The following is a 22,247-nucleotide window of genomic DNA, read 5'->3' on the forward strand; positions in this document are numbered from 1 at the left end:
CCCCTTAAACTTTTATACAAAAAGGTAAGTAAACTTACAGAAGCTGATTTGAACCAAAACAGCTTTAAATGAACAAAATGCTTTCTTTCCAGATTGGCTATGGAATCGTGGTTGTGTTAATGCATGAACCCGTGCCAAGTCTCTGTTAGTGTTGGTGCTCTGAGACATTGGGGGGAAAAATCAATGCAAAATGTAACTAGAAAACAAATCTGTCAATCCGGAAAACCTCTTGCTGTAGAGCGGGTGAGCTGTAAGGGTAAAATATAATCCATCTGGCTGCGCTTATTAGCTTTTCCTGACAACACACGTTATGCAATAAGTCATTTCTCTAGCGAGAGGCACTTGTAGACCTGTCAACCATTCATCACCAGTAAAACAAACTAATGACCATATATGGAAGCATTTCCTGCTCGTAATGACCTGTTGCAGCAAGCTCTTACTGTTACACATTACAACCAACCCATTCATAAAATGCGAAGGGCTGCCTGCTTTCACTTCATGGGTCAGTGCTGGGGGAGGGGCACTGCTGCTATGGCAGATCAGATGACAAAAATGCCTCCTGATGGAAGAAAACAACTGATTAAGCAGATGTAGACTGGTTGGATGTTTGTCATTTGTGATGCATTTACATTACAGAACGGCTGCAGGGTTCAATTATTCAATGCTAGCTGCAGCTCCTGGTGTAGAAACTCTCTCATTTATAGGTGTATTTTACAACGTAGGAGTACAGCCTCCGTTGAATACACATGGCAAGTTTCTTATCCCAACACCGTTCTAGGCTCAATAAAATGTAGGTTTTATTACACAGTCGCAACTATGGTGGAGGCAGTGGTGGAAGAGGATATCATGTTCCATTCGCTCAATGTTTTTGACTTGAATTATACTCACCTCTTCCTTCCATTCCAAATCCACAGATTGTCCTGACTTTCCCCCCACCCACATACCCCATAGAATCATAGAATGGTTACAGCACAGTAGGAGGCTATTTGGCCCTTTGAGCCCGTGCCGGTTCTCTGCAAGAGTACTTCAGCTAGTCCCACTCCCCCACCCTTTCTCCGTAGCCCGGCAATTTTTTTTCCTTCAGGTACTTATCCAACTCCCTTTTGAAAGCCAAAATTGAATCTGCCTCCACCACCCTTTCAGGCCATGCATTCCAGATTCTAACCACTCGCTGCGTTAAAAGTTTTTCCTCGTGGTTGCATCCGTGGTCTATGGTCGTGATAAGGGAAGGAGTTTTAGTAACGTAAATGCAGGGAAGTGCTTGCTTTCTGTGGAGCCCAATTCGCAAACACTCACTTCCTGAAGAGATGTTTCCAAGTCACCAAATACAGTCAATGGCAAAGAGCAAAGTACTCACGGCTTTCACAGTGATAATCCGGCACAAACTGCTCATCGCTGTCTGGCACCTGAGCTGGAATATGGAGAGAAGGAAAATGTTAGAATTGTAAAAACTGTGCTCCTTTTTTCCAGTCTAAACAGCACTCTGGTTGTACAGGAAACCTATTCTGTAGGTACAACTGGGAGCTTGCCCAATAGCACTGCGGAGACTCCCGTCAGGGTCTGATTCTACAGGTGAGTATTGTCCAAGTAGCCATTCTAGACAGACAATGATGACAGACTATTCGGCAATGGGGATAATCACTATTAAACCAGACTCTGCCCTCTGCCAATATTTGCACGCGCAGCCTTTCCAGCAAGGGCCATGAGTAATCAGGAGAGGGAACCCTTTGTTGACTCACTCTTGCCCCTCAGTCCAGGCTGATTGCAGCGTTCTGGCAGAGATCAGCTAACAGCACAAAGCAGGGATTGTACTGGATTCTCCTAGTCTGTATGGCTTGGTCGGATAATAAGTGGCGCATTTACTCACTGAGTCACTGAAGGAGTCCTGGATGCCTTTTATGCTGCTTAAGGAACACAATTCACATCACAAACTAGCAGCAGCCATGAACACAGAAAAACCTGGTTGTTACTAAGTTTGCAATATAACTTTCAGCTCCTGATCAACAGCTAAAGAAAATAAAAGGATGCACGGCTCGATTTTTTTGGTAGAGATGCTGCCCGGCAGGACCTAGCAGTGGCACGAGCATTGTACAGCACTCTGATAAGACAGCAGCCTGCCAGCAGCTGTATAATGGCCATTTAGTACCAGACTAGTGCAAACAGCCAGGAGTTTGGGAAAAGAGTGACTGCAAAAGAAAAGGTGAAGAATACTTTACATGGAACGTGCCACCCCGCCTCCTCACAGCAACTTACTACTTACATTAATAATATCCACTTGAGACTATATGGGGCTAAATGAAGAGATATTCTTTAAACCAAATGGAGCACTGAATTCTGAATGTACCTAGAAACCAAAACTCCATTTCAGCTCTCTACCAGTGAACATACGTACAACAACAACAACAACTTGTATTTATATAGCGCCGTTAACGTAGTAAAACATCCCAAGGCGCTTCACAGGAATGCTGTAAGACAAAACAAATAAATTTAAAACTGAGCCATGTGAGAAGAAATTATAGTAGATGGCTAAAGGCTTGGTCAAAGAGGTAGGTTTTAAGGAGCGTCTTAAAGGAGGAAAGAGAGGTAGAGAGGTGGAGAGGATTAGGGAGGGAGTTCCAGAGTTTAGGGCCCAGGCAGCTGAAGGCACGGCCACAATGGTTGAGCAGTTATAATCGGGGATTCTCAAGAGGGTAGAATTTGAGGAGCGGAGAGACGTACATGTAGCCCTAGAATAAATATTTAAGTTACAAGCAATTTTCTCTCTCCCCATCACACTACTTTATAATGCAACAGCAGTCACTGTTTATAAATACTTGCTGCAAAGTTACAGTTTGAAATTACAGCACACAAGATACTGATTGCTAATTGATGAAACATTTAGCCCAGTAGTGAGTGTTACTATTTGGCTACGTCTTTGGATTCACTGCCCATATGTATGTCACACCCAACATCTTCGTTCAGTATTGAAACTGCAATCTGTTTTCTGAAGACTAGCAGATTTTCCTTGTACTTGGCAGAAAGGATGGTCCGGGCGCAGTCCGGAGGCATATATTGAGCAGGGACGATGGCCATTTGATATTCCTCCCCATTTTAATTAACAACAGGGAACTATGCCCTTAGATTTTGAAATACCTTAACATGCACTAAATGGAAATAAGAATATGGGTGAACTGTTATGAGACCCACACTGCTGGTGGGATCTCACATGCAATAAACAATTCGTCAGATAATTGTGGATGCACTATTTGCAATTTCTCATCCATTAAAAATCACAAAGAAATTAGAGCTGCGCTTTTCAGCATTTCTCAAATTTCAGATGAAGTTAAGTTTGCAGGTCTAAGTAAATTTGGTACTCAGAAGGTCGGCAAAGTATTTTTTTTTAAATTCAATGAAGATAACACTACTCCAGGGCAACTTCAGGATCATCCATGCTAACTTCCTTCTTAAAGCAATAATCCCTTTCTAATGGTCTGAGCTTTGGCCATTAATTAGTAGAATCACCTATAACTTTTACCCATTCGATCTAACAAAGTTGCTTTTTCGAAGTGCATACTAATAATACAGATAAGCATCTGAAATAGCAGTATACACATAGGAAATACTTGAACAAACATTAATAGTCTTCTCATTTTTACCAAACATTAATCTGTTAACTGTTCAGTGAAATCACCTGTGTTTAAAAGGAATTACTGTCCTGTTGCATTTTATCCAATGTAATATATGTTTAAAATGTTTATGCTGACTGAAACTGAATACACACACAGCCAACAAAATCTTTAGATGTACAAGTAATGATAGAAGAAATCAGTTTTATAATGCAGAGCTAGGTAAAACTCGATCAATAAATAGCATCAGCCGGCGTAAATAAAATGTTGAAAAGGAGCAGCAAGAGGAAAAACTTGGGAATTAAGGACATTTTTTAAAAAACAGATGCTGAAAATCTGAACTAAAAACTGACAACGTTGAAATACAGAACCAGTCTACCAGCAATGGAAAAAAAGGACAGATTAACAGTTTAGATAGAGACCCTTGTCTGCAGCTATGCTTTCAGACACCAAAAGACCTGCTGTGTACGTCCAGTATTTTATAGGAATTAAGGTGTTTTCCTAGGTCATTAAGTACAGCACAGGGAAATGAGATATTGAAAGGTACATCTCTAAGCGGAAGCCAAGCACCATAGGAGCATGCAAGGCAAGAATCGGGGTTCAAATCTAGTTGAAATAATATATTTTCCATCCTCCGGTGCTGAAAGCGCTGGCTCTTGTCGGATTGTATTTCCACAGGCGTTGGCAATTCTTTAGCGCCTGACCCATTCTTCATCTGTGAGCCAAGGCAATGAGCAACCGCAAGCTATTTGGCCATGAGGGCATTCGGAGCCAAACCTGAAGCGGTCTTCACCTGACATCCACTTCCTAGCAGGAGTTCCTGGATATACCTGGGCACTGGGGGCAACTGTCATAGAATTTCACAGCATGGGAGGAGGCGATCATTTGGCTCATTGGGTCCAAGCTGGTTCTTTGGTAGCCCTACCCACTTAGTCCCACTCCCCTGACCTTCCCCCATAGGCGACTATTTTTTTTTCTTTTTCAACTGCAAGGCACAGATTGGGCAGATTAATGATTTAATCCATGCCAAGTAATGTTTTTTTTAAACTTTTAAACGTAACATTTTGTTTCTTTGGCAAAGAAAATCAACAAGGCAGGGCCACACGACTGTATAAATATACAGGTACCAACTTATTTGGCACAGGGTGGGCAAATGTACATAAAGAATTCATTAAAAAAAAGCACAGAAGCAAGCTTGTTGGTCGCCAGCAAAATTCATCATTCAGTGAAAGAGCTGTAAATAAAGACTGACCCAGTGAGTTCTTTTCCTCCCTTTTTGAAAGATTCTGATCCTGATGTAATCCTTTTAAGTAATTCATCCAGAAGAAAGGTATACAGAAATAAATGTTGAGAGACATCTAGGTTTGAAAAGTGATTAATTAGGAGTAACACTCCTTTTAAGCGGGACAGGTTGACTTCTTGTGTTGTCTGAACTTGTGTCTCGTGAAGCGTTTTTTTTGACGGTTTCCGATTACCACCCAGGCAAAGCAACAATAAAGAGGACACTTGTTCCTTTAAACACCCTAACCTTCGCATCCAGACCGTTCGTGCCCATGCACAAAATGAACTCATAGCAAATGGCAAATTTGGAGCGTCTCATCCCTCACCCCCGCCCCACACACACTCTTATAAGAAGCTGTGTATACACAAAGGGACACTTAACGATTTCAGGAATTCTCTGCTATTCCTGTGCACACAAATCAAACTATAGGGGGTGTACTTTTTAAAAAAAAACAGCGATTTGCGTGGTGTCGGGAACGGGACCCACATTTAACTCACATGTTCTCCACGAGTGTAGCCATCCGTTCATTCAACAAAAAACCTCCCCCCCCAAAAAAAAAACTCCGCATATGTTTCCCATTAGTCGTAAACAGTGTGTTGATGTTTTGAAATTCGTGGGCATAAAATCTTGGCAGCACAAAAGTCGATTTCAAAAGTCTTTTGGAAGATGCTAAAGATTAACATGTTGTGAGCTGTCAGTTTCAGCGACTTTGTGCAATTACTCTGTTACTTCACTCGGAACTTTCAGCAGCGCAGAAACTGAACTGACTGCGGATTAAAAACAAACTTTTTGTTGCCACTGTCAATAATAAGGAAGTGTTTCCTACTGGAGGGCTGTACAGTGCACGGGGCAAGTACGAAGCACGGCGGCCGATGCACAGACAGGTCTACCGATGTCCGGGCTGTCATTAACCAATGGGGAAATTATTAATTGGCAAGGAGTAGAAAGGAAGGAAATGATAGCGAGTAATGCAGCAAAGATATTCACAAGTATCAGAGTTTAGCTGTACTTACGGAATGGCAGGATAAAAGATGTAGAAAAAACCCACTAACATTCTTGTTTTGTTTTTAAACTCACCTTCTGCAAGCCAAGTCTCTTGAAGTTGGCTTAAATCCTGGAAGAGATCTGAAAAATGAAGAATTAATAGATATATATATATTAGGATTACGTTTAAAAGTGCAGCTTCCGCAGTCTACTTCTAGTACACGTTTGACTTTAAAAAAAATATTCCCGCAACGCCAGCTCCCAGAGAGTTAGTTACCTTCTGAATCCTGAGTTAATTCTTTGGTGATGTATTTTCTCTTTCTGGCAATCACCGCCCGCTCGATCGTCCCAGTGTCATGTACTTTCTGCAGGTTCAAATAAGCAAGGAGTGTTAACCAGCTCGGCCAACTTTACCTGTCAGTCACATTCATTGACGCCACTCGCGTATTTCAAACAGTTAATATCCCCCCGTCATTTCTTGCTGACTCCTGTTCGCTTTACAACCTTCGGTGCCATCGATGTACAATTGTATCTAATTTCTCAATGATTTTACAGATTTAATCTTCCCCAGACATACACACACACGCACATTCAACAAGATCGCGCGACTAAAAAAAAACCCACTTTTTTTTTAACCATTCATTGTTTTCAAAGCTCAACAGTGGCGCTAAATTTCTCCGAATGACCGTACTCACATTTGGAAATGTGTAAGGCACTTGCTGATCCAAATAGCCATCCATCCTGTGTTCCATTGTTAACCGTTTATGAGCATTTAGACTGGATTTGACAACAACAAGCTTCGATCAGCCTGCGGAGATGGTGGGGGGGAAGATCATGAATGAACGAGCGAAGCATGCATAAATAATAAGCTCCATTCACAAAAAAAATCCAAGAGACAGCCCGCAGGCATTGAACGGCTGGCCTCCCAGAGAAACAGTCTCTTAAAGCGAGGATGTCCCCATTTAAAGACGTACTTGTCTCACTCAACATTCAACACATTTGCTTTTTAAATCGATAGATATCAACTCTCGGGCTTCAATTTTAAATTTCTGCAGCCTGAGCAACTGGTGGAAGTGTTCAGCCATTCTACCAGGTAGAAAGTGTAACTTGTTAGAAACTATTTGAAAGAACGTGCAATAGAGGCTCTGCTAAGAATGTATGTACATTGGTATATCCATGGATTGCATTATAGCAAATTTACAGTAACAATACGTGGCAGATTGCCCCAGTGGTAATACTCTCGCTGCTGAGTCAGAAGGTCATGGGTTCAAGCCCAGTCGAGGAAGTTCAGCACACAATCTAGGCTGACGCTTCATGAAGTAAGTATAAATGAGAGGGTTCTGCACTCTCGAGGTGCCATCTTTCCATCAAGACATTAAACCGAGGACATAAAATGTTCCAAGGGAGTTGTCCCAATGTCCTAGCCAGCCTTTTATCTTTCAATCAGCACTTCTAAAAACTGGTCATTTATCTCATTGCTGTTTGTGGGATCTTACTGTGTGCAAATTGGCTGTCACATTTTCCTACAAAACAACAATGATCATACTTCAAAAGCTGTAAAGCATCTTAGGACACCCTGAGGATGTGAGAGGTGCTATACAAGTAAGTTAATCTGTTTGTGTTAACACACATGCAGCAGAATTACAGCCTAGGGCATGAAGGGGCTGTACTTGAAATGTTAACTTGTCTGCTCTCTGCACAGATGCTGACTGACTTATTGTTGGCAGCATTTTCTGTTCTTATTTTAGAGCCTAGAGTTTGGCCACTACTGCTGAACCCATCTTTACCCACAATTAAATTTGGGGAATTAGCAAAATGTCTGTGACTCCTTTCAAAACAAGGAAGTGCTCTATTTATAAAAAATAATCCAGCATTTCAAAACAAGTTCTCCAAAAGCCAGCCTGTGGAAAAAGTTTAAATTCAGTTAAGTTTCGGTTAACAGAGGGGGAAACACAAATCTCTCACAACACAGGTATTATTGATACAGTGCATTTGGAGGGATTAACTTATGGAAATGGAAACAATGTGCAACAAACATAGACTCAAAAGAGCTTCAATCGAGTAAAGTGAATTAAACAGGTGAGAGGAATGGCTGTTGCATATCTTGATTTGAGCCTCTAAGGATAAGATTTCACGGGAGAGCCCTTTAACAATAGACCAATTTATACCAGATGTATGGGTTGAGTATCACTAGTTTACTTGTGAGGGTTATTGCTGAAGCAGGCGCTTTCTGTGACTCAATGTATAATACTTCATCTGACACAATATACACATTTGCCAGTGGCCGCAGCCTTTTAAACTGTCTTTCCTTGTAGCAATACTCTTTGTCAGTTATAATTATACAATCTTTCGTACATGCCCAATTTTTGAAGATAAATGTAAACTTTCACCACTACTCACTACACTACCACTCCATTGTGTGCATGGTAGAAAGCTTCCACATTAAACCCACCAAACACTGCCTCATGGAGCATCTTTTACAAGTCCCTCCAGAAAAAAACGCTGTAAGGTTATCAATGTGTGATATTAACAAAATATACACAACAGGAATCAGTGCTTCACTGAAAAATAAGATCACCAATGAGTGGGGCCCGCACAACCCTCATATCTCTGTCCCTGCCTTCTGAGTAATTTATTTTTTGATAAGCCACATGCTCCTGTTGTGTGTCCCTTATATTCACCAGTGGCAATAACTAGGTCTTAATAGAGAATGAGGGACTGACAAGAAAAACCCATAATGACAATATTATATATAGAAAGAAAGGACTTGCATTGATTTAGCATTTTTCACCACCTTGGGATGTCCCAAAGCTCTTTACAGCCAATGAAGTACTTTTGGAGTGTGTTCACTGTTGTAATGTAAGAAACCCGTTAGCCAATTTGTGCACAGCAAGGTCCCACAATGAGAAAAGGACCAGATAATCTATTTTGTAGGTGTTGATTGAGGGATAAATATTGGCCAGTACATCGGAGAGAATTCCCCGACACTTCTTTGAAATACTGCCATAGGATCTTTTACATCCACCTTAAGGGTACGGTAGCATGGTGGTTATGTTACTGGACCAGAGACCTGGAATAGTGCATCTGGAGACTGGAGTTCAAATTCCACCATGGCAGCTGCGGAATTTAAATAAATCTGGAATAAAAAGCTAGTGTCAGTAATTGTGACCATGAAATTGTTGTAAAAAAATCCATCTGGTTCACTAATGTCCTATAAGGAAAGAAATCTAACATCCTGACCTGGTCTGACCTATATATGATTCCAGACCCACAGCAATGTCATCATCATCATAGGCAGTCCCTTGGAATTGAGGAAGACTTGCTTCCACTATAAAACTGAGTTCTCAGATGGCTGTACAGTGCAATGCAGGAATTACAGTCTCTGTCACAGGTGGGATAGACAGCGGTTGAAGGAAAGGATGGGTGGGAGCCTGGTTTGCCGCATGCTCCTTCCGCTGTCTGCGCTTGATTTTAGCATGCTCTTGGCGATGAAACTCGAGGTGTTCAGCGCCCTCCCGGATGCTCTTCCTCCACTTTGGGTGGTCTAGGGCCAGGGATTCCCAGGTGTCGGTGGGGATGTTGCACTTTATCAAGGAGGCTTTGAGGGTGTCCTTGAAACATTTCCTCTGCCCACCTGGAGTCTCTGGAATCTGACTTCAACCTTCTGAATCAGAGGCGAGAGTGCTACTAGCTGAGGCATTGCTGACAGAGACTGAATTATATGAAGGAAAAGAAAGGCTAGCCATTAAATAGGGTGTTAATAAGCACAAGTGATACTGACTGGATAACTCATGAGAGCAAAATTGTAAATGAATTGGATTTAGCATCATTGTGGAAATATAAATCATATTTCATATTTTTGGGGGATTCTCTACCCCTGAGAGCTGTGGATGCTCAGTTGTTGAGTATATTAAAGACAGAGATCGACAGATATTTGGATACTAAAGGAATTAAGGGATATGGGAAGAGTGCGGAAAGATAGAGTTGAGGTCGAAGATTAGCCATGATCTTATTGAATGGTGGGGCAGGCTCGAGGGGCCGAATGGCCTACTCCTGCTCCTATTTCTTATGTTCTTATATTCTTATATTGTATTTAGACCAGAAATTCAAAAACTTGTGTTTATATAGCACCTTTAATATAGCAAACATCCCAAGGCACTTCACAGAGACACAAACAGGCACTGAGCAATAATAGGAAAAGAATGAGGAAAGATGACTTAAAGCATGGTCAAATAGGGAAGTTTTGAGGAGGTTGGGGAATGTGGTTAGAGGGGTACAGAGGTTTATCGAGTGCCAGAGTGTAAGGCCAAGATTGATTGAAGGTTCTGACACTGAAGATAGAGCAGAGGGATGCAGAAGAGTCCAGAGACAGAAGAGCAGAGGGTGTGAGCTGGCACACAGGGATGGAGGAAATTGCAGAGCTAGGTTGGAGCAATTTATAGTTTAGGCTGAGGAGTTTGAAGTCAATGCTTTGGGTGGTGAGATTTTGGATGAATTGGGAGTTTATGTAGGATGGAATTCAGAAGCTAGGCGAGGAAAAATGTTGAAGAAATCGAGCCGAGAAGTGCCAAAGATATGGATAAGTGTTTCAGCAGCAGTGGGGCTAGATGTAAGGGCAGATGGACAATGTTGCAGAGTGGAAAAAAGTATTATTATATGTATAGATTTTAATTCATTTGAAATATCCTATTAGCAATATGAAATTATTTTAATTTACTTTCATATTCCATGAACTGTTTCTCAACTGTCTCCTGGGGTGATTAACAGCCTTCTTGAAAATTCTTGTAGAGAGGGACTAAATGCATTACTGTCTCCAGGTGGTCTTACTGTGATGGAGTGCTTTCAATGGTACATTTTAGGATAAGTGAATCTAACCATTGAGGAGAGCTGAACATGGGGAATTTTAGAGTTTCTGTTTGAGTGCCTCTCAGTTGGCACCACTTATATGTAACATAAAAATGCCATCAGAATATTTTTGCCATTATAGATTTTCAGATCTTTGAGTTGCTACATTTCTACTTGCTCTGTGACTCCTGTTTATTTGGGATAGGAACTAAGATACAGTAAGAAATAACACACTGTTATTGCAGCCGAATAATTCACATTGTGAAAATATCAGAAAAAATAAATTGAAGAACAGTTCCCAGACCCTAAATAGAAGCCATGTGATGTCTGAGTGTGAAATACCCATTTATACATCTAAAGAACATTGGAGCAGCAACAAATTAATGGAAAAAAATGAATAAACAAAGGCAGTAAATAAGCAATAGGATCTATAGCCTGTAATTTGCTTTTGATATTAGTTGACAAATATTTAATATGTTTGTAAGATGTTCCTCTTTTCACGAACTCATTTAAATAAACAAGCTAATCCCGCTACTAAAATAGCACACAGACCATCATGTGAATTAAGCATTTGCACGCTAATATCACAAGCAGTCATTAAGCATTTGTATGTTAATATCACAAGAGGTCATTTCAGTCCTTCGCATGAGACGTCTGCTCTCTCAAGTGGACGTAAAAGATTCCATGGCACCATTTTGAAGAAGAGCAGGGGAATTATCCCCGGTGTCCTGGCCAATATTTATCCCTCAATCGACATAACAAAAAAACTGATTATCTGGTCATTTATCACATTGCTGTTTGTGGGAGCTTGCTGTGCGCAAATTGGCTGCCGCGTTTCCCACATTACAATAGTGACTACACTCCAAAAATACTTCATTGGCTGTAAATTGCTTTGATACGCCCGGTGGTTGTGAAAGACACTATATAAATCCAAGTCTTTTTAATATCACGAGCAGTCATTAAGCATTTGTATGCTAATATCAGACCTAGCTCTGTCAAGCTGGTGTGCAACAGCCACCACACATTAATAAAATCCACACACAGTCATCTCTACCTTTCAAGATGTAGTTCGGGATCTGGAATATTAGTTCGAGATCTGGAACATTGAAACACCTGTGAACTCATCCCTTTTTGGCGTGGAAGCAAGTCATCCTCGCTTTGAGGGACTGCCTATGATGATGGCTAATATCACAAGCAGTCATTTCTAGGGTTATATTTGAAATATTTCATTTTAATTTTGGGAATTAATAGACCAGAGTCTTTATGTGTGAATGCTGGATGATGATAAGATTATACTCCAGTGTGATGCCCCGAGAGCCAAATAATCTGCTAGAAAGTCATCCATTGTCCATCGTAGGCAGTCCCTCCAACAAGGATGACTTGCTTCCACACCAAAAAGGATGAGTTCGCAGATGTTTCAATGAAGGACCACATATTCCAGTCCTGAACTCCAGGGGTGGAAGATGCTTGTGCGTGGATTTTTTTAACATGTGGTGACATACATAAGAACATAAGAATTAGGAACAGGAGTAGGCCATCTAGCCCCTCGAGCCTGCTCCGCCATTCAACAAGATCATGGCTGATCTGGCCGTGGACTCAGCTCCACTTACCCGCCCGCTCCCCATAACCCTTAATTCCCTTATTGGTTAAAAATCTATCTATCTGCGATTTGAATACATTCAATGAGCTAATCTCAACTGCTTCCTTGGGCAGAGAATTCCACAGATTCACAACCCTCTGGGAGAAGAAATTCCTTCTCAACTCGGTTTTAAATTGGCTCCCCCGTATTTTGAGGCTGTGCCCCCTAGTTCTAGTCTCCCCGACCAGTGGAAACAACCTCGCTGCCTCTATCTTGTCTATCCCTTTCATTATTTTAAATGTTTCTATAAGATCACCTCTCATCCTTCTGAACTCCAACGAGTAAAGACCCAGCCTACTCAATCTATCATCATAAGGTAACCCCCCTCATCTCCGGAATCAGCTTAGTGAATCGTCTCTGAACCCCCTCCAAAGCTATTATATCCTTCCTTAAGTAAGGTGACCAAAACCGCACGCAGTACTCCAGGTGCAGACTCACCAATACCCTGTACAGTTGCAGCAGGACCTCCCTGCTTTTGTACTCCATCCCTCTCACAATGAAAGCCAACATTCCATTCGCCTTCCAGATTACCTGCTGCACCTGCAAACTAACTTTTTGGGATTCATGCACAAGGACCCCCAGGTCCCTCTGCACCGCAGCATGTTGTAATTTCTCCCCATTCAAATAATATTCCCTTTTACTGTTTTTTTCCCAAGGTGGATGACCTCACATTTTCCGACATTGTATTCCATCTGCCAAACCTTAGCCCATTCGCTTAACCTATCTAAATCTCTTTGCAGCCTCTCTGTGTCCTCTACACAACCCGCTTTCCCACTAATCTTTGTGTCATCTGCAAATTTTGTTGCACTACACTCTGTCCCCTCTTCCAGGTCATCTATGTATATTGTAAACAGTTGTGGTCCCAGCACCGATCCCTGTGGCACACCACTAACCACCGATTTCCAACCCGAAAAGGACCCATTTATCCCGACTCTCTGCTTTCTGTTAGCCAGCCAATTCTCTATCCATGCGAATACATTTCCTCTGACTCTTCTGCAGTAACCTTTTGTGTGGCACCTTATCGAATGCCTTTTGGAAATTTAAATACACCACATCCATCGGTACACCTCTATCCACCATGCTCGTTATATCCTCAAAGAATCCCAGTAAATTAGTTAAACATGATTTCCCCTTCATGAATCCATGTTGCGTCTGCTTGATTGCACGATTCCTATCTAGATGTCCCGCTATTTCTTCCTTAATGATAACTTCAAGCTTTTTCCCCACTACAGATGTTAAACTAACCGGCTTATAGTTACCTGCCTTTTGTCTGCCCCCTTTTTTAAACAGAGGCGTTACATTAGCTGCTTTCCAATCCGATGGTACCACCCCAGAGTCCAGAGAATTTTGATAGATTATAACGAATGCATCTGCTATAACTTCCGCCATCTCTTTTAACACCCTGGGATGCATTTCATCAGGACCAGAGGACTTGTCTACCTTGAGTCCCATTAGCCTGTCCAGCACTACCCCCCTAGTGATAGTGATTATCTCAAGGTCCTCCCTTCCCACATTCCCTTGACCAGCAATTTTTGGCATGGTTTTTGTGTCTTCCACTGTGAAGACCGAAGCAAAATAATTGTTTAAGTTCTCAGCCATTTCCACATTTCCCATTATTAAATCCCCCTTCTCATCTTCTAAGGGACCAACATTTACTTTAGTCACTCTTTTCCATTTTATATATCGGTAAAAGCTTTTACTATCTGTTTTTATGTTTTGTGCAAGCTTACTTTCGTAATCTATCTTTCCTTTCTTTATTGCTTTCTTAGTCATTCTTTGCTGCCGTTTAAAATTTTCCCAGTCTTCTAGTTTCCCACTAACCTTGGCCACCTTATACGCATTGGCTTTTGATTTGATACTCTCCTTTATTTCCTTGGTTATGCACAGCTGGTTATCCCTTCTCTTATCGCCCTTCTTTTTCACTGGAATATATTTTTGTTGAGCACTATGAAAGAGCTCCTTAAAAGTCCTCCACTGTTCCTCAATTGTGCCACCGTTTAGACTGTGTTCCCAGTCTACTTTAGCCAACTCTGCCCTCATCCCACTGTAGTCTCCTTTGTTTAAGCATAGTCCGCTCGTTTGAGACACTACTTCCTCACCCTCAATCTGTATTACAAATTCAACCATACTGTGATCATTCATTCTGAGAGGATCTTTTACTAGGAGATCGTTTATTATTCCTGTCTCATTACACAGGACCAGATCTAAGATAGCTTGCTCCCTTGTAGGTTCTGTAACATACTGTTCTAAGAAACAATCCCGTATGCATTCTATGAATTCCTCCTCAAGGCTATCCCGTGCGATTTGATTTGACCAATTGATATGTAGGTTAAAATCCCCCATGATTACTGCCGTTCCTTTTTCACATGCCTCCATTATTCCCTTGATTATTGTCCGCCCCACCGTGAAGTTATTATTTGGGGGCCTATAAACTACGCCCGCCAATGACTTTTTCCCCTTACTATCTCTAATCTCCACCCACAATGATTCAACATTTTGTTCATCAGAGCCAATATCGTCTCTCACAACTGCCCTGATATCATCCTTTATTAACAGAGCTACCCCACCTCCTTTCCCTTCTTGTCTATCTTTCAGAATTGTCATATACCCCTGTATGTTTAATTCCCAGTCTTGGCCACCCTGCAACCACGTTTCTGTAATGGCCACCAAATCATACCCATTTGTAATGATTTGTGCCGTCAACTCATTTACTTTATTTCGAATGCTGCATGCGTTTAGGTAGAGTGTTTTAATACTAGTTTTTAAACCATGATTTTTAGTTTTGACCCCTCCTGCAGCCCCTTTATATTCATACATATTGTCCCTTCCTATCACCTTGTGGTTTACACTTACCCCAGTGCTACTCTGCTCTGTTGCCTCCTGCCTTTTGCATTCTTTCTTGGGGTCCTGTTCATCTGAGCTCTCACCCACTCTAACGAGCTCAGAGCCCTCTCATGGGTTCCGAATACTCCTCGCATTGAGGCACAAAGCTTTCAGGCTTGCCTTTTTATTACACTTTGACCCTTTAGAATTTTGCTGTACAGTGGCCCTTTTTGTTTTTTGCCTTGGGTTTCTCTGCCCTCCACTTTTACTCATCTCCTTTCTGTCTTTTACTTCTGTCTCCATTTTGTTTCCCTCTGTCTCCCTGCATTGGTTCCCATCCCCCTGCCATATTAGTTTAACTCCTCCCAAACAGCACTAGCAAACACTCCCCCTAGGACATTGGTTCCGGTCCTGCCTAGGTGCAGACCGTCCGGTTTGTACTGGTCCCACCACCCCCAGAACCGGTTCCAATGCCCCAGGAATTTGAATCCCTCCCTGGTGCACCACTGCTCAAGCCACATATTCATCTGAGCTATCCTGCGATTCCTACTCTGACTAGCACGTGGCACTGGTAGCAATCCCGAGATTACTACTTTTGAGGTCCTACTTTTTAATTTAGCTCCTAGCTCCCTAAATTCGTCTCGTAGGACCTCATCCCTTTTTTTACCTATATCGTTGGTACCAATGTGCACCACAACAACTGGCTATTCACCCTCCCTTTTCAGAATGTCCTGCACCCGCTCCGAGACATCCTTGACCCTTGCACCAGGGAGGCAACATACCATCCTGGAGTCTCGGTTGCAGCCGCAGAAACACCTATCTATTCCCCTTACAATTGAATCCCCTATCACTATCGCTCTCCCACTCTTTTTCCTGCCCTCCTGTGCAGCAGAGCCAGCCACGGTGCCATGAACTTGGCTGCTGCTGCCCTCCCCTGATGAGTCACCCCCCCCTCAACAGTAATCAAAGCTGTGTATCTATTTTGCAGGGGGATGTCCGCAGGGGATGACCATTGCACATCAGCCACCACGCAGGCTTTATCCAGTGGCAAGGGTAAACCAGGACGACTGGAGTCCTGCTCTGCTGCACGGATCTAGCGCGCACACATATTGCAGTGTGGACTGGCCCGTGCTGCCCCTGGGCCCTTGGCTCTTCTGGGTCCCGTACCCCCATTTGCCACACCTCCGCCACGATCTCTCGCTGCTCCTCTGCCACAGACATTCGCCGCACCTCTGCCATAATCTCTCATCGCTCCTCCGCCACAATCTCTCGGCGCTCCTCCGCCACAAAACATTCGCCGCACCTCCACCGCGATCTCTCACCGCACCTCCGCACCAAACATTTGCCGCATGTGAGAGGACACCACCGCAGGTCGGGCGTATAAGGGCTGGTGCCTACCACTAAAGCTTCTAGCGTGAGCCGCTCCAAGTGTGCGAGTGCCAGAAACATAGAAAATAGGTGCAGGAGTAGGCCATTCGGCCCTTCAAGCCTGCACCACCATTCAATAAAATCATTGCTGATCATCACCTCAGTACCCCTTTCCTGCTTTCTCTCCATATCCCTTGATCCTTTTAGCCGTAAGCCGTATGGATAAAATGGATAAGAAATTGGCATAAAGCTGCAGGTATTTGTCAGTGGACTTATATTGGGGTGGGAGGAGATGCATCAGGGATCAGTAATGGGACCCCTATGTTTCTAATGTACATTAGTGACTTGAGCTCAGAAACTCAAAATCAAATTGGTTAACTTTGAAGCTAACACCAAACTCGGTGAGGCAGCTGATTCTGAGGAAATGGTTCAGCAACTTCAAGATGAGTTGGGCAAAATATACAAGTGGGCAGAACAATGGCAAATGAAAATTTAATATGTTGAAGAATAATGTACTGCATTTAGGAAGAAATACATTAGTGGTAAAAAATTCCCCATGAATAGTGTCGAAAGAGATCTGAGGATTTAAGTAAATTCAATGTTCAATATCTGTGCAGCAACTATCAACAAAATAAATACAGTGCTAATCCAGATAGCTAAAGCAGTATAGCATTTCAGAGGAAGTCATGTTCAAACATTATAGTGCTATGGTCAGACCACACCTTGACTGCAGCCTCCAGTATTGAAGGGAGACATTCAGGCCCCGGAGGCAGTTCAGAGAGGAGCTATGAAGCTGCTCCCTAGCCTCAGAGGATTGAGTGATGAGGAAAGAGTGGGCAAATCTGGGGGTTTCAGCCTTGAAAAGAGGTGACCTTATAAAGGCTTGAAAGATAGTAAAAGGTGAATTCAGAAAATCACTTCCTTTTAAACTGAGAGTGGGTCAAAGGAACATGGGTGCAAACTACTCACTAGGATGGATGTGAGGAGGTTCTTCACCTAAAAAGTGATCAACATGTAGAGTGGACTTCCAGGTAAGTGGTGGAAGTGAAAACCCTATCATTATTCAAGAAACAGTTGGAAGCCATGATAGGAGATTTTCTGGAAGCACGAATCAAGATAGGCTGAATGGCTTAACTCCTTCATATTTATCCTGATCTTGTTATGTATCAATCTTATGGGCAGTGGCACTGTTTAACGTGCAGATAATAAAATATAATCCCTTTTTTAACACAATAATGCTCTGGAAGGTTAACAATACAATTTACAAAAGTTTGTTCTCGAGTGATTGTTCTTCACCCCCACAAAAAGTCTGTCCATTGATTTCATGCTGGTAAAATGTTGGCACAGTGTAAGAGTGGCTGTGGAGTGACAGCAACATTCGCTGTTGATTTGTGCCATCACCAGGGAACAGGAAACACCAGAGCGCAGATATGATTTATCCACATTGCTATGTCTCTGGGCAGCAATGTGACTATATTCTGAGGTTTGCTATCTGTAATTGTAACCTGTAACCTGGTGCAAGCTCTATCAGAGGGGCACTGGTTACAATTGTAATGCAGATATTACAGAATTCAGAAATCAGGTCTCCCAGATACTGCAGGGATAACATTTGCCCTGCACAGGAACAACCTTCATATGGCCAGTTCCAGGCAGTTTTTTTTTGGGTGGATGCAAGACCTCCAACTCAGGAGTTTCACTTGACTATGAAGAGTGAGTTTCTGTGACACAAGGCAATGGGGTAAATATTAATTCTCATAGTGCACAACACAAATAAATATAAACCCTACACAAACTGTTTAAAAATAGTGAAATCTCATTTGTCTGTACTCCAATTATCTGCTTTCCCAACTATCTGCTAAAGCTTTTGCATAATAAAAGCTTCTGTGAAATTTTCCGTCATTGCACAAACCACCAACACTAATATCCTTTTGTCTGATATCAGTCAACCTCAACCAAGAAAGATTCAATTCAGTTTCTGTAATTTGTATTGCACTTGTCTTCATTCCTGTGCATAGGATACTACTGTATTTGTGTACGACCAAAATCTCTGGACACTCAATTATTCATCAGCTTCCATTATTGGCGGGAGGGGTCTCATTTATTATGGCAGATACATTTATATAGCAACTCTAACATAACAAAATGTCCCAAGATGCTTTCTAATTCCCATGGAGCTTCCACAGTAATGGGAATCCTATAACTCAGTAATCAGTTTTTATTTTTTAATAGCTTCCCTTGCTGATGGTTTCTTTAATGTTGATACGCTAGCATTTAAATAAAAGTGCTCAAGAGATTTATTTAAAAAAGGATGATTACAAGATCATAAGATAGCTTTGGATGAAGAAGGCTCTTCAACCATTTGATCTCATTTTCAGAACACCACCCCGCCATCATCCCATTACATTATTTAGCTGTCCAGTGTTCTGGCCATAGCCACTCTTAGGCATCTCATTCTAACTGTTAATGCCTTCTATGTAATTAATATTTCTTGATTATGGGTCTTAAATTTGCCCTTCACAACCTTGAACTTGTGACCCTTGCCCTGCTGCCATGCCATGTCTGAAAGTATTATTTTGAATTTACTTTATCCAGTTATGGTATCTATATACTTCCATATGATTCTTTCTGAGAAGTCTCTTTTTATAGAGATTTTAAAATGCATAGTATATAGCACTGCGCTAATTCTTGGTAATGGATTGTAGTTAAAGCCGACTAAACTTGGTGATTATATTACAAGCATTAATCTTGCAGTAAATACAACAGCATACCTCAACTGGATGGAATATTAGGGCACCGACATCTGCCATAAAACCAATACCAGCAAAACAAAACAGAACAAGAAAATAAACCAGCCCCCACCCTCTCTGTGATTCATTTATCAAACATAATAGATATACCTGGAGGGTTTCCTCATCAGTAATCTCAGCAAGGAGTTCACATGACAGTTATAGGCCAGGTGAGCTTCAATCTCTGATGTCACCCAAACCCCTCAGTGGGACTGCTGACAATAATGACTCTCTCAGGTATCCATTATTCTCTACGTTATGGGAAACTACAGAAAGCTCCTGAGACACATGGAGAGTTGCAATTTGTCTTAACTGCACGGGGATGGAGTGTGGGGCAGGATTCAGCAAAAGCATGTGGTCTCTTTGGCCTGGTACCAATTACAATCTGATGTTTTTTTCCCTTATTTCCTCCTCGTGTTTACTTCATGTGTTAAATTCAAACATTTGTGAGGATGTTGACTTGAGTTCAAATCTAACAAAGCACCTGTCTGGGCAGTCGGTACAGTTCTTCTTTTTTCAGTGACTTATGGGTTAAAGGTCCCCCCCTTAAACCCCATGGTTAGTGTGTTGAGTAACTAAACCTCACAGACCGGGAAGGTCCCAGTTCAATCTCAGGTCTATGCCGCATTGGTTGATCTCAACACAATAGCAGCGAGGATGTTGCAACTGGCTTTACTGGATTAGGGAGCTTGAAAATAATACACCAGATTAGCCACTCCTCATCAGGCCAAGACTTGGCTTTCATGGGTGAATAGCTTGCTAATATTGTCTAGGCTCACACTTGGGTGAGATGTTGGAGGGTAACCATGCAACTGTATGTACCACAGCAAGGAGTCAATGGCTTCAGGAACTAAGCGGAGAAAATTGGTGGAATAAATGATGGGTGGGGGGAGGGGAGGAATGTAAAATTCTCTTCATATCTATTATCAGGCTCTAGAATTATTCTGCAAAATTACAATTATTTTTTTAATTGATCTTTTTTTAAGGAATGAGAGAAACTGATGGGAACTAATCGTGATAATATTTTTGTTGCCTGCTGTTAGTTAAGTCAAAGAATGCCTGCTGTGAATAAAGCAGCAAGACAAAGCACAAATTAGAATATTGCATTCTTTTTTATTGGATCTAGAGAACCCCTTCATGCAGTTTCCCTTGTGGAATTTTATCGCCCTTTAAAGAGTAAAATAGTTTATTCCCCTCTTGTTCAGTAGGATATTCTTCAAAGCAGAGTGATGAATTATTCTACAAAAGCTGAAAAAAACAATATTCAATGTGTTTGCACATTTATACGGCCTACTGATAAACAGATTAAAATAATGTGAGTTAATTAGCACCACTGCAACGTTCGAAGAGAGAATCTGAAAATTGTCTGACAGTTGTCAAATGTTTTCCTCAGCTCTCCTTTCCCTGTTGCAGTATGGAATGTGTGGGAACGTCTGTTATGATCATTGTAATGTATGCATACTCACAGGTTTGTAGAGTTGTTGAGTTGGGAGTGGCTTAGCCAGTCACGTAATGTTCACAAGACTCAATAAAACCCCAGCCAGTTTAGATCAGGGAGATCCACAATGAGGCAGGTGGTTGTGAGCCTGGTGGATGAACTGTAACGTGTCGTGTGATTGTTAAACCTTTGCTAATAAACCAACTAGTTCTTAACAACAATGTGTTGCTATGAATTCTTAAGCAAAGAACCCATGAAGCAAATACATTACAATAATAGATAACAGTGATGAGTGGACTGAGCAGCAGATAGGGCTTCTTCTTCTTCTTCTTCTTGTGTCCTCTCGCCGTTCCCTTTGGGGAATGGTGTGAATTAGTGAAAGGACTGATTAACATTCTGACCGGCTGCGTTAATGCTCCTGCTATGGCCATATCATCTTTATACATAGGGTGGTTAGTGCTCGACAGTGGAGGATTTTATTGACTCCCACAACCCATACGATAAGGGGGGGGACACCCACCAGACACGAGTGCCCCACTGCACGTCAACCAGAATTCAGAGCCGCAGCTCCGACTCTGGGCTTGTCTGGAGTGGGGTTTGAACCCTATACCTTCTGGCCCAGAGGTGGGAATGCTACCACTGCACCAAAGGCTCACTCCAAGCAAATAGGGCATTAGTGCATAATAATATCAGATGCACGCTAAAGGCGCTATATAAATGCAAATTATTGTAGTTGTAGTATATGAAAAACTCCTGTAAATGAATACTGCAGTAGGTCTTAAAGGACCTGCACACCATTGCATTCTAACGAAAAATCTGGAATTTGCAAAGAATTAGAGCACAACATCCACTCTTTTCAGCTTAAAATACTGCGGTACTTTTATTACAGCTAAAGCATATTCACCTTGTGAGTCTATAACAAAGCAACAACATTTCTTCTTGCAAATCAACATTAATGTGTCTTCAGTGGTCAACCCTTTAGTGCCACAAGTCTGCAAATACTAATGTGAAAGCAAAATACTGCGGATGCTGGAATCTGAAATAAAAACAGAAAATGCTGGAAATCTCAGCGGGTCAGGCAGCATCTGTGGAGAGAAACAGAGCTAACGTTTCGGGTCGATGACCCTTCGTCAGAACTCAATACTAATTCATCTGAATTCGTCAGTTCTGATGAAGGGTCATCGGTCTGAAACGTTAAGTCTGTTATTCTCTCCACAGATGCTGCCTGACCCGCTGAGATTGCCAGCAATTTCTGTTTTTAATTCTGCAAATACTAAAGCTGAATAAAATGTATTCAGAAGGTAGGTTCTGTAATACATCTCTGATCTCCTCCCCACACCTGAAGCACTATCTATCTTCTGTGCCTTAATTTACATTCTGGGTCTATGTGGCACACTGACAAGTGATAAAGATCAGAGACTGATTTAAAATGAGTACTTAAAGTTTTCAATATAATTTTACTGTTTACTAATGCTTT

At 41.9% G+C, this 22,247-nt stretch overlaps 1 protein-coding gene across 1 annotated transcript in view; it reads right to left on the bottom strand.

Moving 5' to 3' along the window:
* Positions 1 to 22,247, bottom strand: part of etv4 (ETS variant transcription factor 4) — a 113,880-nt gene that overhangs the window by 85,591 nt on the left and 6,042 nt on the right. The window contains exons 2-5 of the mRNA XM_070864001.1: positions 6,567 to 6,679; positions 6,149 to 6,236; positions 5,965 to 6,012; positions 1,358 to 1,411 (exon numbers count right to left, since the gene is read on the bottom strand). Coding sequence (XP_070720102.1) covers positions 1,358 to 1,411; positions 5,965 to 6,012; positions 6,149 to 6,236; positions 6,567 to 6,623 — 247 coding nt within the window. The 5' untranslated portion in view covers positions 6,624 to 6,679. The remainder of the gene's footprint in view (positions 1 to 1,357; positions 1,412 to 5,964; positions 6,013 to 6,148; positions 6,237 to 6,566; positions 6,680 to 22,247) is intronic.

The sequence above is a fragment of the Pristiophorus japonicus genome, chromosome 21 (assembly GCF_044704955.1).
Source record: "Pristiophorus japonicus isolate sPriJap1 chromosome 21, sPriJap1.hap1, whole genome shotgun sequence".
Lineage (NCBI taxonomy): Eukaryota > Metazoa > Chordata > Chondrichthyes > Pristiophoridae > Pristiophorus > Pristiophorus japonicus.